This window comes from Xiphophorus hellerii, chromosome 7, assembly GCF_003331165.1.
Source record: "Xiphophorus hellerii strain 12219 chromosome 7, Xiphophorus_hellerii-4.1, whole genome shotgun sequence".
NCBI classification, from domain to species: Eukaryota; Metazoa; Chordata; class Actinopteri; order Cyprinodontiformes; family Poeciliidae; genus Xiphophorus; species Xiphophorus hellerii.
In genome coordinates, this window is record NC_045678.1 from 24,023,721 (window position 1) to 24,038,128 (window position 14,408).

At 37.0% G+C, this 14,408-nt stretch overlaps 1 protein-coding gene across 1 annotated transcript; it reads left to right on the plus strand.

Moving 5' to 3' along the window:
• Positions 1–109: 109 nt before the first annotated feature.
• On the plus strand, positions 110–9,459 carry gtf2e1 (general transcription factor IIE, polypeptide 1, alpha). Its single transcript, XM_032568466.1, has 6 exons — positions 110–304; positions 1,488–1,783; positions 1,884–2,041; positions 5,781–5,976; positions 6,212–6,450; positions 8,304–9,459. The coding sequence occupies exons 2-6, from the start codon at positions 1,494–1,496 to the stop codon at positions 8,762–8,764; spliced, it is 1,344 nt and encodes a 447-aa protein (XP_032424357.1). The 5' UTR covers positions 110–304; positions 1,488–1,493; the 3' UTR covers positions 8,765–9,459.
• Positions 9,460–14,408: the final 4,949 nt, after the last annotated feature.

Here is a 14,408-nt window from a genome sequence, read left to right on the forward strand (position 1 = left end):
GCCTTGAAGATAATTTTATGTACACTGATTGGTCTATTCCAAAAGACCTTTCCGCCCAGTGCCATTTCTGCCCAATAGAAATTTAGTAGGAATCTAAGGCCATAGTTTTACTTCCGGGGTTACCATCTCAGGTTAATTCTTGAAGCACATTAGCTAAACTTAGCAACTGAAACATTCGGAAGTGTAGAAGAATGCTGATTGATTAAACCGTTTTTGTCTGACAATATGATCGAGTAACTTTAATCTGAAATGGCTTAAGTTAGCGTTTCGATCTGTGTTACTGGTGAAACCGGAAGAGTAATAGGTAAGAGGCTAACGAACTTTTAGAAATGTAGTTACCATGAGGTAAACTCTTATAGCTTGTTTAAATTTGTATAGATATTTATAAGCAAACTGTTGTGTGTAAAGACTATGTTATCAAGGGCTTGTCATTTAAAGACGAATATCTCGATCAAATTCCTACAAATATTTGTTCCTTTGTTAGACTTAGCTTAAATGACGCTCAGGTAAATTGTGATTACTTTGTCGCTGGTATTGTCTGGTTATATAAAATTAGCCATCATTTTGTGTATGTTTAGAAACTGAATCCGTAAATAAGTTGGTCAAAATATTCAATCTTCTCTGCTGGCAGTTTTTCCCCTTGGTGTGTTTTTGCAGTCTACGGTATTCATTATTCCTTCAAATTCTGAACTTCATTGAAGCACCGCTACTATTACATCAATCAATCAATCAATCAATCAAATTTTATTTGTATAGCACATTTCAGCAGCAAGGCATTTCAAAGTGCTTTACATCATTACAAACACAGAGACACAATGCAACATAGAATCAATAATCAAAACACAGCATTAAGTCAAGTTCCATCAATAAATTTGTAATTGATTACGTTTCAAATACAATTCTAAACAGGTGGGTTTTTAGTTGAGATTTAAAAGAAGTCAGTGTTTCAGCTGTTTTACAGTTTTCTGGAAGTTTGTTCCAAATTTGTGGTGCATAGATGCTGAAAGCTGCTTCTCCTCGTTTGGTTCTGGTTCTGGGGATGCAGAGCAGACCAGAACCGGAAGACCTGAGAGGTCTGGAAGGTTGATACAATAACAACATACAATTTTTACCTCGGATAAAAAAAAAAACGTCACACGAGTAAATGAAACCTGCGGAAATGTAAATTGTATGTCTTTAAGTTAAAAAAGTCATCATATTTCAAACCAGATATCGATTGCTTAAATTTGCTTTATAAAGATATGAACATGGATAAAATAAATTTTATAAACAGTATTAAAATTCTCCAGTGTACTTCCAAAGCCATAGAATTTACAGTATGAATTCAGATTTTTGCCATTTCTAGTTGTTGATAAAAATGTAAAGAAAATAAATCATGCTTAAACATGTACCTTTTTTTTTATTAATCTTCTTGCTTCCTTTCTTCCTTTTTAATTTTATTAGATAGGTCTGGACTTTTTTTTATAGTTATGTTTCTTTCTCCACAGCTAAAAATGATTGAACCTGAGGTACTAACCGAAGTCCCTGCATCTCTGAAGCGGCTGGCTAAGCAGGTTGTAAGGGGTTTTTATGGAGTAGAACATGCCTTGGCTCTGGACGTGCTGATACGTAACCCATGTGTCCGAGAAGAGGACATGCTGGAGCTGCTGAAGTTCGACCGGAAACAGCTGCGCTCTGTGCTCAACACCCTGAAAGCGGACAAGTTTGTCAAGTGCCGTATGAGAGTTGAGACAGCACCTGATGGCAAGACAACACGTCACAACTACTATTTCATTAACTACAGGTTTGTTTATATTTTTTTTATTTATGGATTTCATTCTGCAGTATAGCTGAGATGCATTTAATTGCACATAAACTACAAAACATGTTTTGTTTTTGTTTAGAGTGCTGGTTAACGTTGTAAAGTACAAATTGGATCACATGCGACGCCGCATTGAGACAGACGAACGGGACTCCACCAGCCGCGCCTCCTTCAGGTGCCCCTGCTGCTTCTCCACTTTCACTGACCTGGAGGCCAATCAGCTTTTTGATCACATGACTGGTAAATACTTGACACATAGCAGTTTTCCTGAAACACTTCCTGCCTTTTTCTTATTACACTTAAAAGACAAAAGTAGTTGGACAGTTTTGGGGAAACACAGATATCAAAATCTCATGCACCATTTTGTATTCCTTCCTACTGAGCAGGGTTTTGACAAGAATTGATATTTTGATATAATTGGTACTAGAAGGGGTCTATGCTCCACACCATCAAAATTGATTAATTCACAGATTTTTTTGTCTCATGCAGCTTAATTTGCCTCTAGATGGCAGTGAAAGCACATATTGGAAAAAATATATTGTACTAATGGAATGATTTACTATATCAATAAACCTGCATTTCTTAAATTAAAATATTTAATCATATTTAAATGGCTATGAACTCTTTCAGAGATAATTCCATGAAACCACCCTATTCTCTTCAGTATATTTTCTGTACATTGTTGCTTAGTTCCTGTTTCCTGAGTGGCTTATTGCCAAGTCCTTCAACACAGATCAGTTCAAACAATTTCACAGGTCCTATGTTATGGATATTTGTTGATATCAAATATTTTTCACTTCATCCAAGGTTGTTTCAATAAATAAATTACAGTTTGTCCAGTCATGCTGCCCACCCCTCTTTCCTCCGATCAATTATATGTGCGGAAATAATCGAGGGTCACTGAATGTTGCAGCTGTGGGGATTTGAGGGATGGAATTATCTCCAACATGATGTGTACACAAATCTTCTTCAAAAACATCCTGTTAAAACATGTATTTTTAAAATTCTGCTATTTAGCTGCACAAGACTGCACAAGCAAAAACTATGAAAATACCATACTGTTAAGTTCATTGTACAATTACACAGTTTTTTGGTTGTTTTTTTAAATTACCATATATATTTTTTTTAAGTTGCATTGTTCCTGTTGGAATTGTGTTTTGCCCATAAAGCTCCACACTTACATTTTCTAGCAGTCTCAGATTTCCAGTCATACAGGAGTGTTAAGTTTTTTTTTTCAGATATCTTTATGTCAGGCAGGTTGAAGGTACATTTCTTGCATATATCCCAAAGAGACAATTCTTTTCTAAAGTATCTATGATTTAACAAATCCAAGAAAAGGTTTGTAAATGTAGTTGTTCATTAGAGCTTCTCATTGCCCATAAAAGCTTGTGCAAAAAACCCAGTACTCCTTCCAGATATGCTGTCAATTTGCATTATTGTTGAAATGACACACTGTATTAAATTCAAAGCAAATACAATTATCAGCTGCTTAATATTAGACAAATCTAATTTCCTGGTGTTGGCCATACGTCCACCCCTCTCCCTTGATGCCAAATTATTTTCAGAAAGAATAGTAGTCAAATTATTTCACAGTGAAATGTGATGAATGGTAAATCACATTATACCAGATACTTCTGAAGAAAATTAACATAATATTAGCAAAAATAAAAAACAAGAATGCATAAAACTAAATATTGCTATAGATTAAACCACATTAGCATTCACATTTTATAGATCTTATGTCAAATAAGGAAGAAACACATAGAAAGAAAAAAACATGTAATGAATTTAAAACATTTCAAACTGAACCTCACCATTCCTTTTCAGCCAATAAAATGATTTAACTGTGAAAATGATGAACACATTAACTATCTTTCTAACAGTGACTGCATGCATTTCTGCAGAGGGTCAACACAAGATTCACTTTTCCTTTTTAACCGTCATGTGGAGACGGATTTTTATCCTACAGTATCCTCTCAATTTTTGAGCATTTTCTGAATTAGTTACTACTGTAAAGGGAAACCCAAAGGAAGCTGTTTAAAATCAAGTAGCCAGATCTCATAATAGTCTGATGGACTGGTAGCCTCTGTGGGGCCAGCAACACTCAGTGGGATCCCATTGGGATAGGAAATGACAGTGCTGGACTTTCAGTTCAATCTCAGCCTGACCCTCGGAGAAGAGCCAGAACCCTGCAGCTTGAGCAAAACACATCCTTTTTTTTCCCTTTCCTTGTCAGTTGCCTCCTTTTAGATAATTTCTTTTTTACTCAACTTAGAGAAATATCAGTATCTTTACTGTTTTGCAACTGCTTTTTTGGTCTTTACATCATGATAGGAAGTAATCACATTTATAGGCATCCACCTGGTCATTAACAACAGTTTTTCTGCTTGTTTATTTAAGCAATCATTTTTCTCTCTGCCTCAAGCCCAAAATGAGCATGCATTCTTTGTTTTGCTCCATCCCTGATGCACACAAAGGGCTAAAAGCAGACATGAGGTCTGTGCTAATGTTGGAATGCCTCCAATTATTGAAACTGAGATCAGGAAGAGAAGCAGATGGTCAGACACATCCCTCTCTTACTGTTTGGAGGCAAGGGGTGAGGTGCACTGCATACAATTTCCAACAGCCCTCAAAAAATAATTTAATGTTTTTAAAATTATTACCCCCCCGACCACCTCCTCCAACAAAAAAAATCTGGTTACCTAGGTTACCTGCCACATATTTTCTCTAGACATTATCTTCACAGTCAAGACTGAGTTAGTGTTTACCTGCTAGTGTGCGATTTCCACCAAGTCAGAGCTCACACAGAAAGCTATTTAAATTCAGTTTTTGTTGTGCAGAGAAACAAATGGCAAAATATAGTTTAGAACCCTACAAAAAGGGCTTGGAGACTTTTTGGAGTACAGATTCTCCACGCTCATCCATCCTAGATCTGTTTCATAGGTGCTGCAGTGACAGGTCACTGAGCATTTTCAGAATCCCTTCTAAAATACTCAGAGATTTTTTTAGCTGTTCCCTATATTTGGTAAAATACTGAACCAGTGCCAAGATTACGCTCTACATTTTTGCTGAAGTTACACCAATGAAGCCTGAAGAACCTATTTGAATAAAACCTTTCATTGTTGTGCAGTGATACTAGATGTTCATTCTGGTAGCTACAACAGAAATCTAGACTTTAGCAGGTGTGGTCTTTTCAGTCCTATTCTATTTTGTACTTTTGCTGTTTTTCTGATCAGAAAAGGAGCAGGACAATTATTCATACTTTCCTTTGGGACTCTTCGTCAAAATTAAATGGCATAGAAGCTAATTGACCTGGAGTCTACAGAAAGTTTGAGTTTTTTACAGCAAAAATACTTTTGGACTTTCAATCTCTGCATGTCGTTGAATGCGCTGGATTTGGAAACATTTGGGTTTTTTTGGCATTGTCAGAGTTAAGGTAGGTGTCTGCCTGACCTGAGATCTACACAGTAACGGTAATGCTTAGGTCATAAGCATTATTAGGTCAATAAATTAGGTCATCACCATGGAAAAAAATCAAGTAACCTTGGAAAAAACATCAGTATCTTTTCTGATAATCACTGCAGACCAATAAATGGGCAAATTAGCAACCCATTGGACAAAAAAAAAAGATTCACTTTCAAAACTGGGGACATCTCTAATTAGTGCTCATGTTTTAGGTGTTTCAGTTTTTGTATGTTTTTATGTAAGATTCTTTTTTTCATAGCTATTTGCATAAAAATAGCATGCTTATCTATGTTAGATCCCAGAAAAATGCCATGTATGTTTTAAGTGATGAAACATCTGCACTTTATGTCCAATGGATACACCTGAAATGCAGAGCACATTGTCATGCATCAGTTAGATGGTCAGAAGAACATATTTCTTATTAAGTTAGCCTGTTACAGTGGCTTCCATGAAATGCAATTTCTTGTTTTAATTCTGTTTTTTGCTTCATTCTGAGTTCTTTGCTTCCCTGCAGGTATGTTTCGCTGCACCTTTTGTCAGACTGAGGTAGAAGAAGATGAATCGGTCTGCCCTGACGCCAGGACACTTGTGGCCCGCTTTAATGAGCAAATCGAGCCCATCTACGCACTCCTACGCGAAACCGAAGATATTAACTTGTCCCATGACCTGCTGGAGCCGGAGCCCACCGAGATCCCCGCTCTCAAACAGAGGTCCGTTTGAAACAAGTCTCACAGCAACACACCACTTACCGCCCCAGTCAGGAGGCGGATTGTAGCTCACCTTTGTATTTATTCATCCGCAGAAATGGAAATGGCTTTTATGTTTTCATTTTATTGTCAGTGCTTGTTTTATTCTAAAAGTAATTTAACTAAAATGTATCATTGTTTTCCTAATCCTATTGTTTTTTATTTTGCTTTTTGAAATTGCATTCTTTTTTTCCTTTAGCCGTGAACGAGCGGCAGCTGCTGCAGGAAATGCTGCAGGCGGACCACACCGCGAAGCCTGGTCTAATAAAGGATCGACCTACGCTGATTTGTACATCCAGAATGTAGTTATCAGCATGGAGGAGCAGGACGACCAAAAGAAGCAGGTCAATGAGGGCAAGCCCCCAAAGGAGCGGCCCGTTTGGCTGACGCAGAGCACGGTGCAGGGGGCTTACAACGAGCCGGATGCTCTCAAGAGCCGTGAGTGAATTCTTCTTTATGTGAAACATTCCTCTGAGCCATGCTTTCTTTCTGTTCAGAAAAAAATTAGCATTTTTATTTTTTTTTTAGCTTTAGCTTATAGAGTCATAAAGGGTACAGTTTTTCGTCTCTCTTTTTTTCTGTTGTTCCGGTTCTCTAGTTTTTCTCTTTAGTGAGTTAAGGTGAGAAGAGGGATTTACAGCAGATCAGAGGATTGAACAACCCTAGCTTTATTTGTTCTGGCAAATTGGACTTCAGACGTCCTTCTGGTCCAACATAAATCTACTGAGCCTTCCTCAAGTCGGTCAGCCACTGCTGTTGATGTAGTGGGGGCTCTGACTTTCTCTACTCCAAGTCAGAGCAGATAAGTGGGCGGCTGCCAAATGGCCCAGATCTACATCACGTGTTGTGTTGCTCTTACTGGTTGTAAGTCTAATTAGTTGGGTCCAGAGGCATTTTGGTCCTAATCCCCTGATAATGCCTCTGAGAAATCGAAATTCAACTAATGGGCCCTAGAATGACTTCATTTATTTAACTGTGCTGCCATGTTTTTATGTTGGTAAACTATAAAAGGCTTTTTTCCCCAAATATGTCATATTTTAAACACATTCTTTATTGCAAACCTTCTTTTATGGCCTTTTTGCTCATGAATTAACTTCACAGAATCCAGATATAAAATGGCGATAAACCGTTTATTTGTTCCCATTTTTCTGTGTACCTGAATTTTAAATTATCAGCTGTTTGTTTAGGTTCATTGTAAGTAACTGATTATTTTAGCAATCAAATATTCTATTGATTAGTCTGAAAATTAATCGGGTTAAAAAGAATTGGCACTTTCTAGAAATTTTTCATTTAACCTCTGAAGCTTATTTTAAACAACCTTAGAAATACATAAAAAAATTCATTTCCTTTTTCAGATAAGACAACAAACATTTTCTTGCCTAAAATGCAATAAGAACATTCCTTTGTGTATGCTTGATCATTTGTAGCAGAGGATGCATCTGCAGCTAAAAAAAAAAAACGTTTAACATCAACATGTGAAAAGCTCTGCTGTTTCTGTTTGACCCAACATCAGACAGCTATTTACAAAATTTGAAGTAAGTGAAGCTGAAACTATACCACTTGAAGAGTGACAAAGATTTTGTTTTACCTTAGATGCAAAAAGTATATATTTTCTTTTACAGTTTTGGATTAATTACTGCTCTGAGTATGTTGTTCTTTAAGCAAATGGCCTTTTTTGAGTATATTAATGATTAATACGCTACCAAATTAATTGACAATTATCTCAACAGTCAACTAATCACGATTAATCTGATTTATTTGTTTCAGCCCTGGTTCATTGTCCTGCTGGGGGATGAATTTTTTTCTGCAGTCACTTACAGGTTGTCTTCCAGAATTGCTCTTTATTTAGTGCCAGTAATCTTTTCATCAACTCTGACCAGCTTCTCTGACTCTGCTGAAGAAACGTATCCCTGCAGCATGATGCTGCCAGCACCAATCTAAACTTTCAGTGAAACTAAAGGGCATGGAAGGGAAGGGAAGTGAAGACAGATAATTGTTAACTAAGATTGTCTTCCTCTTTCAGTGTGGGGCTTCAGTGAGCGATCACACGCTGACTTTGTTTCTCAAAACAAGGGCATGTGGCAATCAGACCTGGTAGAAGCTGAATGCTGCTTCTCCTTGTTTTATTCAGATTTTGCGGATGCAGAGCAGACTACAACCTCAAGACCTGAGTGGTCTGGAAGTTTGATACAATAACAACAGATCTTTAATGTATTTTGAAGCTAAGCCATTCACTGAGGTTTATTTTTCTTGGGGGAATTTTTTCTAAATTAAAAGTTTTTCTTCCGCAGGTGGCGACATCGCAGCCGGAGCTCAGGATGGCGCAGCCGGTCACGGAGCAGGCCAGGCGGACGAAAACGAGGAAGTAATGCGCGCCCTGCTCATCCACGAGAAGAGAGCTGTCGCCGGAGCAGGTGTGGGTGGAGCGAGCGCAGCTGCCAGGGGTCTTGCCTCCGCCACAGCTAACGCCAGTGACTCAGAGAGCGACACCAGTGAATCAGAGGACGAACTTCCCTCGGGCCCTACCACTGCCACAGCCTCTCAGCATCGCGCCGTTGAAGAGGTCGAAGAAGAGGATGACGACGACGACTTTGAGGAGGTGGGGGATGAGCCGATGGTGATGGTGGGGGGTCGGCCGTTCTCATACAGAGAGGTGAGCCAGAGGCCGGAGCTAGTGGAGCAGATGTCTATGCAGGAAAAGGAGGCTTACATTGAGATGGGACAAAACCTCTTCCAGGATATGTTCTTCTGAAGACACAGAACTTTAGATACTTTAAGTTGCATTCATTGACTGATGTTTCTGCTGTCTTACACTGTCAGTGGACAACTGAAGAGGAAACAGGATGCTGCTCCATAAACTTCAGAAAATGTTTGGTTTGCTAGTATTTTTTTTGCACCGCTCATATTTGTAGTATTTCTATTTGAAGTATTTTCAAAAGTCACCAAACGATAACAAATTTCAGTGTGTCGGCTGCGCTTTCTTTCTTTTACCATTATTGTTTGCTTCAATTCAAAATTAAACAGTTCATCTTTACCAGAAATGTTTTAGCCATTGTTCTTTCATTTACCGGACAGAAGGGACACAACATTTGTTTTAATCGATGCAGCTGTCTACACACCGGCATATATCTCATGCCTCCACTGAGTTTAGTTGAATGGGCATAATTGCATTGATTGCGTGAGAACTGGTGAAAGATATCTGAGCACTTCACAGTGCGGGGGTTGGACACTGAAACACTGAACAAGCGACTGCTGCTTTCATTATCCTGCCTGTTCAAATGATGAGTCAAAGAATATTCTACAGTTCAACAGGCTTAGTCTGAATTCTCATCTCAGGCAAAATACAGAGAAAGAGAAGGTGCTTTTGGCACAATTCTTGTGGGTAACAGTGAAACATTTGTAACTTCGAGATATCTGTAATAAAATATTACTGCTACCCTGCCTAAATGTGTCTATAAGTCAAATGTGATGTTTGCAGGTGTTACACAATAATTAGACATGGTGTCTTTTTTCTATATGTTACTATTGGACACAGTTCTCTCAGCCAATCTAAAATGTTAAACATCAGATAGGAATATTTTATGGAAGTAAAAGTAAGGGTTTGGCTTTCTTGGGAAAATATGTGTGCACAATTATAGGACAACTATAACTTGTGTGGAGGATTATTATGCAGCTAATTGAAAAAGGAAGCTCAATCTGAAATGCATACTTTAATCTGTTGAAGTTTTATTCTGTTCACAGCTTCAAATTTACAAATAAGTATTTGACATCTTCCGTTTAAGCAAGGATCAGAAGTTCTTAGTTTATGTGTGAGTTGTCATTTCTTGTCTTTAAGGCCTTTGTCCAGTTGTGTTGTGAAGTACATAAATACAGGTGATGGATCATTGTTGTTCATAAAAATAATGGTTGCTTGAAAGACATATTTTTCTGCACCACTACTTTTAAGTGTCATCTAAAAACTGTATGTAGGTTTGGGAATTAGTTTTTGAGTCCATCTTCAAGCTAAAAAGATCCAACTAGCTCCTCTTTTAATAATATCAACCTCCACACCCACAATTTGTAAATGGTAAAGTTCTACCCTGGTCATTTAATTTTAACCAAGTTAATGCATTGGAAGTGCAGGAGGAGGAAAAATGTTACCTGTCTCCTGCTGCAGAGACCCGCCTTAATGGATTTAAAGGGTAGAAAAGTAAAGATTTGTTTAATTTCATTCAGCTCAGAGAAACCTTCCAGTCATTCCTTTTCTTACTTGTCAGATCAGATTTCTGAGGATAATGTGAGATTTGCTTTGTAATCACTGCTCTAGTGTAACCACAGCATCCTGCGGCATGAAGTGACCCACTCACACAGAGAGAAATGTCACCTCAAAGCCAAGGCCTACATTCGGACAAGGCTCTTGTACTTGCATAAAGATCTTTGCAGTATCTTTTTTTTATAGTGACATTTTTTTATATTTTTTCTCTGAATGCAGAAATAATATAAATTGTTGAAATGTATGAGGGTTAAATCTATATTTATTCTTCTGTTAATTTCAATGTTATTTTTAGATGTGCGAGTAGATTAAAAAGGGGTAATAATTTATGCTCTGTCATCACACTGCAGCAAACCACTGATAGTTCAAATGTAGCCAAATTAGACTTTCACTGAATTTGTCTGTAGAGGTCAGATTAACCTCCACAGGTCAGATGTCCTTTACCTTTAATGTTAATTACAGAAAAATGGTTTAATGAATTGTTTTTAAAAATGGAACTTGCAATATAGTGGATGAAATGGACTAAGTTTTAAAACTTCCGTTTGCAGGGAGAAATGCATTAAATCCAGGCAGCAGTTCTGTTTCTTATCAAAAGTCGCAAGTATTTAAACCTGTAACAAGTAGGGATGTACGAGATATTGATTTTATGCCTATATTACTTACCAATATTTATTTCCATCTTGCCCTCTGTGTATGTGTTGCAAGAGGAGGAGAGGATTTGATCATGTAATATTGGTAAACATTGGTTGACTGCCTTTATGACAATTGATAGGTTATGGTATTGCATTTTTCTAAACAGAATTGTGTTTATTGTAGTACAAGTTGAGGGTCTTGACAGTTTTGTTGAGGTTTGAGGTAGAATAGGTTGCCAATATCAAAACAACCAGAACTTTGAAGAAACATGCATGTTCACTGATTGGAGGGCAAACTTTAAGCTTGAAGGAGGTTTTGTTAAACAGCCAATCTTGAATGCGCAACCACACCACTGAGCCAACCAATCAGCAAAGTGTGACTGAAATATAAAACACAAAGGTCATGGACGAAAACATAAATTTAATATCCTAGATTTCTTATAAGAAATAATTATTTTATTTTAGTAAGATGTTTAATTTAATTAACTTTATTCGTTAAACTTTTCAGGAGTCAGTAAATGTCCATCTTTAGACATTTCAAACAAGACTACTTTATTTAATAATGTAAAAAAGTCTTGCTTTATATTTTAAGTATTTTAATGCTTTCAATAAGAAGAATGCAGTCAAACAGTTTCTGTTGAAAGAAAACTGCTCTGTTCTAGCCTGTTGATATTTTTGACTAAGATTCGATTCCTTTTCACACTGATAAAACATACATTAAAATGTGTCTAGTATTTAATCACAATAAAATAAAAAGCCTTTGGTACATATTAAATTCAAGTTGAAAATGTCATCCTTTGCAGAGGACTGTGGTGAGGTAAAATCCTCTGGGGTAACCCTACAAGCCCATACATTCTTTTTAAGTTAGAGGATGGACACCTGTAGAGAAGAACCTCAAAGGTCAGGATGAAAACAGGACCAGGGCTCATTAAAACATCCCCTGCCCTTCAGGACAGCTCAATTAAAAAGCTGAGCCCATGCTGTTCCATTGATCTACCAAAGCAGGTCTGGGTCACAGGGTGGGTGAAAAAGAACTCAGGGGGGAATCCACAAAGCCGCAAAAAGTCATAGTACCTGAAAGAACAGGTGGGTTTGTGTTTTAACAAGTTAGAACATGGATGACTGAGTTTAGAACCCAAACCTTGTTCCTGACATTTTTTTGTGAAGGATACATAACTTGATTTCCTTTTTTTCTGTAAAAGAACAACAGTTTACAAAGAGGCACTCAGGGTTAACATTCACAAACAGAATAACAAAATCACATTTAACTTGGTCTGAATGAGGAACACAGTAGGATCTGACTGGTTGGCGTGAGTGTGGGAGGAGACACACAAAGGCAGACTGTAATGAGTGATGCCTGACAAGGTTTGTTTGAGAAGATTACATAAAGATTGATTGACTGCAGGTGTCTGCCACTCTTGATCTAATGAAGCCCAAAGACTAACGACTTAATAATCGACCCTGTTTGTCTGTCTGTCACTCAGCCACAGCAATCTCCTTTGATCCCTTACTTTGAGCCTTTAAAAAGTCAAGTGGTCAAATGAAAAATTTAACATCACAGTAAGATTTAGAATAAAGAAGTGAGGATCATTGCTAACTTTTGAGTTGTTTGGATCAGGCTTTTTTCAGCTTTCGCCTTTTAATTCTTGCTCTGGGTGTTGAGGAAAGGGTTGGTGTCGTCAGATATATGATGCTGAAGTGGCAAAACACCCTTGCTGTTTAATGTCTGAGAAATATTTGCTTGATAAAAGTTTTTAAATGTTTTATGGCACTTGCAGGAAAAAAAAAAACAAAATAACTTTTTGAACCCTGGACCTTCTTCCTGCAAGGCAACAATTAATCCACCATGCAGCCTAACTTAAAAAAACAAAGAAGGTTTCTGAAAACAAGATTTTATTTCTGCAACTAACCTATATCAAATTGTTTGTTAATTAAGGACTCATCACTGAATTCTAATATGCAACAATAATAATGCAAGCATGTATACACATTGACTTTCTAACCTGATGTAAAGTGACTTTCTACTTTACTGGCTTCACTACGACTATTCAAACATAAGCTCAGAGTTTAACACTGTTCATGTTGCAGAGATGGTATATGATGATTTCTTTTAGTAACTATGTTTCTGAAAAAATACACTACCAATATAGCAGCACTAATTAATTCATAAGTTTGTTAATTAATCTTTGAATTATTAACTATCTCCTTCATGTTACCAAATACAGTTTTCCAGTTCCTCAAGCAGAGATATAAGATAAACAGCTGTTGAGATGCACAAAACAAGTTAGGTTCTACTATTTAATGTTACATGCATGTTTTGAACTGTAGACTAAAACCCCACACATGCCCAGGCAGAAAGGCCTGCTGAGATTTAAACCCAAAACCTTCATGCCATGAAGCAGCATTGCTTGCTATTACACCATAACTCCACTCATAAATTGTAATGATATTTTCGCCCTTCTCATCTAATATTCTTTGCACAGCTTGGATCATTTGACCATAAAAATGTCTGTCCAGGTTTAAGATATGCCAAAGAGGGATGTTTTAGATTTGTTTCAAATAACAACACCTAAAGTATGGCAGCATTCTGTGAACCTATGAGACTTATGGTCAAATTTTCAACAAAGATTTTATTTGTGAGCTGATAAAGTCAACAATTTATGAAGGAGGCCTATAGGGGACAAAAACCTTTGATTTTCCATCAATTTCCCAGTTAGTCCAATCTTTGTCTACCTCTCTTGTTGCTGGGAGGAATTGTAGTAAAATGTTACACAACCTTAAAAAACATACTGATAGTAACTGCTCCAATGGGGAAAATTGACTTTTGAAATGCTGTTTAAATGAATTATGTAGAGATGTTTTACTATACAGAGACAAGCCTTTGCATTCAGCATTTTCTCTCACCTTTGACTGAAGGAATCACAGTGGTGCAGTGAATTGATTAATCCAATGAAGTACTTTGTTAGCAAATCGTTTTAGTTTTCCCTTTGACTGCACTGTTCTTTTTTGGAAGGTAGCAATTTAACACTATTGAGATTAGTGTTGCTTAATTAATCAACATTTTTGATATAATCAATACCAAAATACAAATTCTTTAAAACAAATAATTTTGCATCAGAACCAACACAAACTGAGCCATTTTCATCTCACTAAATTCGTACAAAGCTTCACACAGCAGGACTGCAAATGCAGACATTTTCTGCTCTTCCCCTGCAGAGGCTCACCTGAACAATCAAGCCTGAGAATTAAAACAGTGAGTTGCCGCTGTTGCTGCAAAAAGTATAGGCATGTGACCATGATAAAAGATGCTTAATTTAATAAATAAAAATAAAAAATGTGTAAGAGCAAATAAACCATAATAATATTTGGATTGACTCCTATTTTGGTCCTGAAAACCCACGGGGGTTTCTTCACAAACTTTCATTTTGTGAAGATGGCTCTTATGTGGCTTTGTAAAGAATTTGTTGTTTTAAGAATACTGGGGTTAGACATTGGATGACTTTATGTATTAT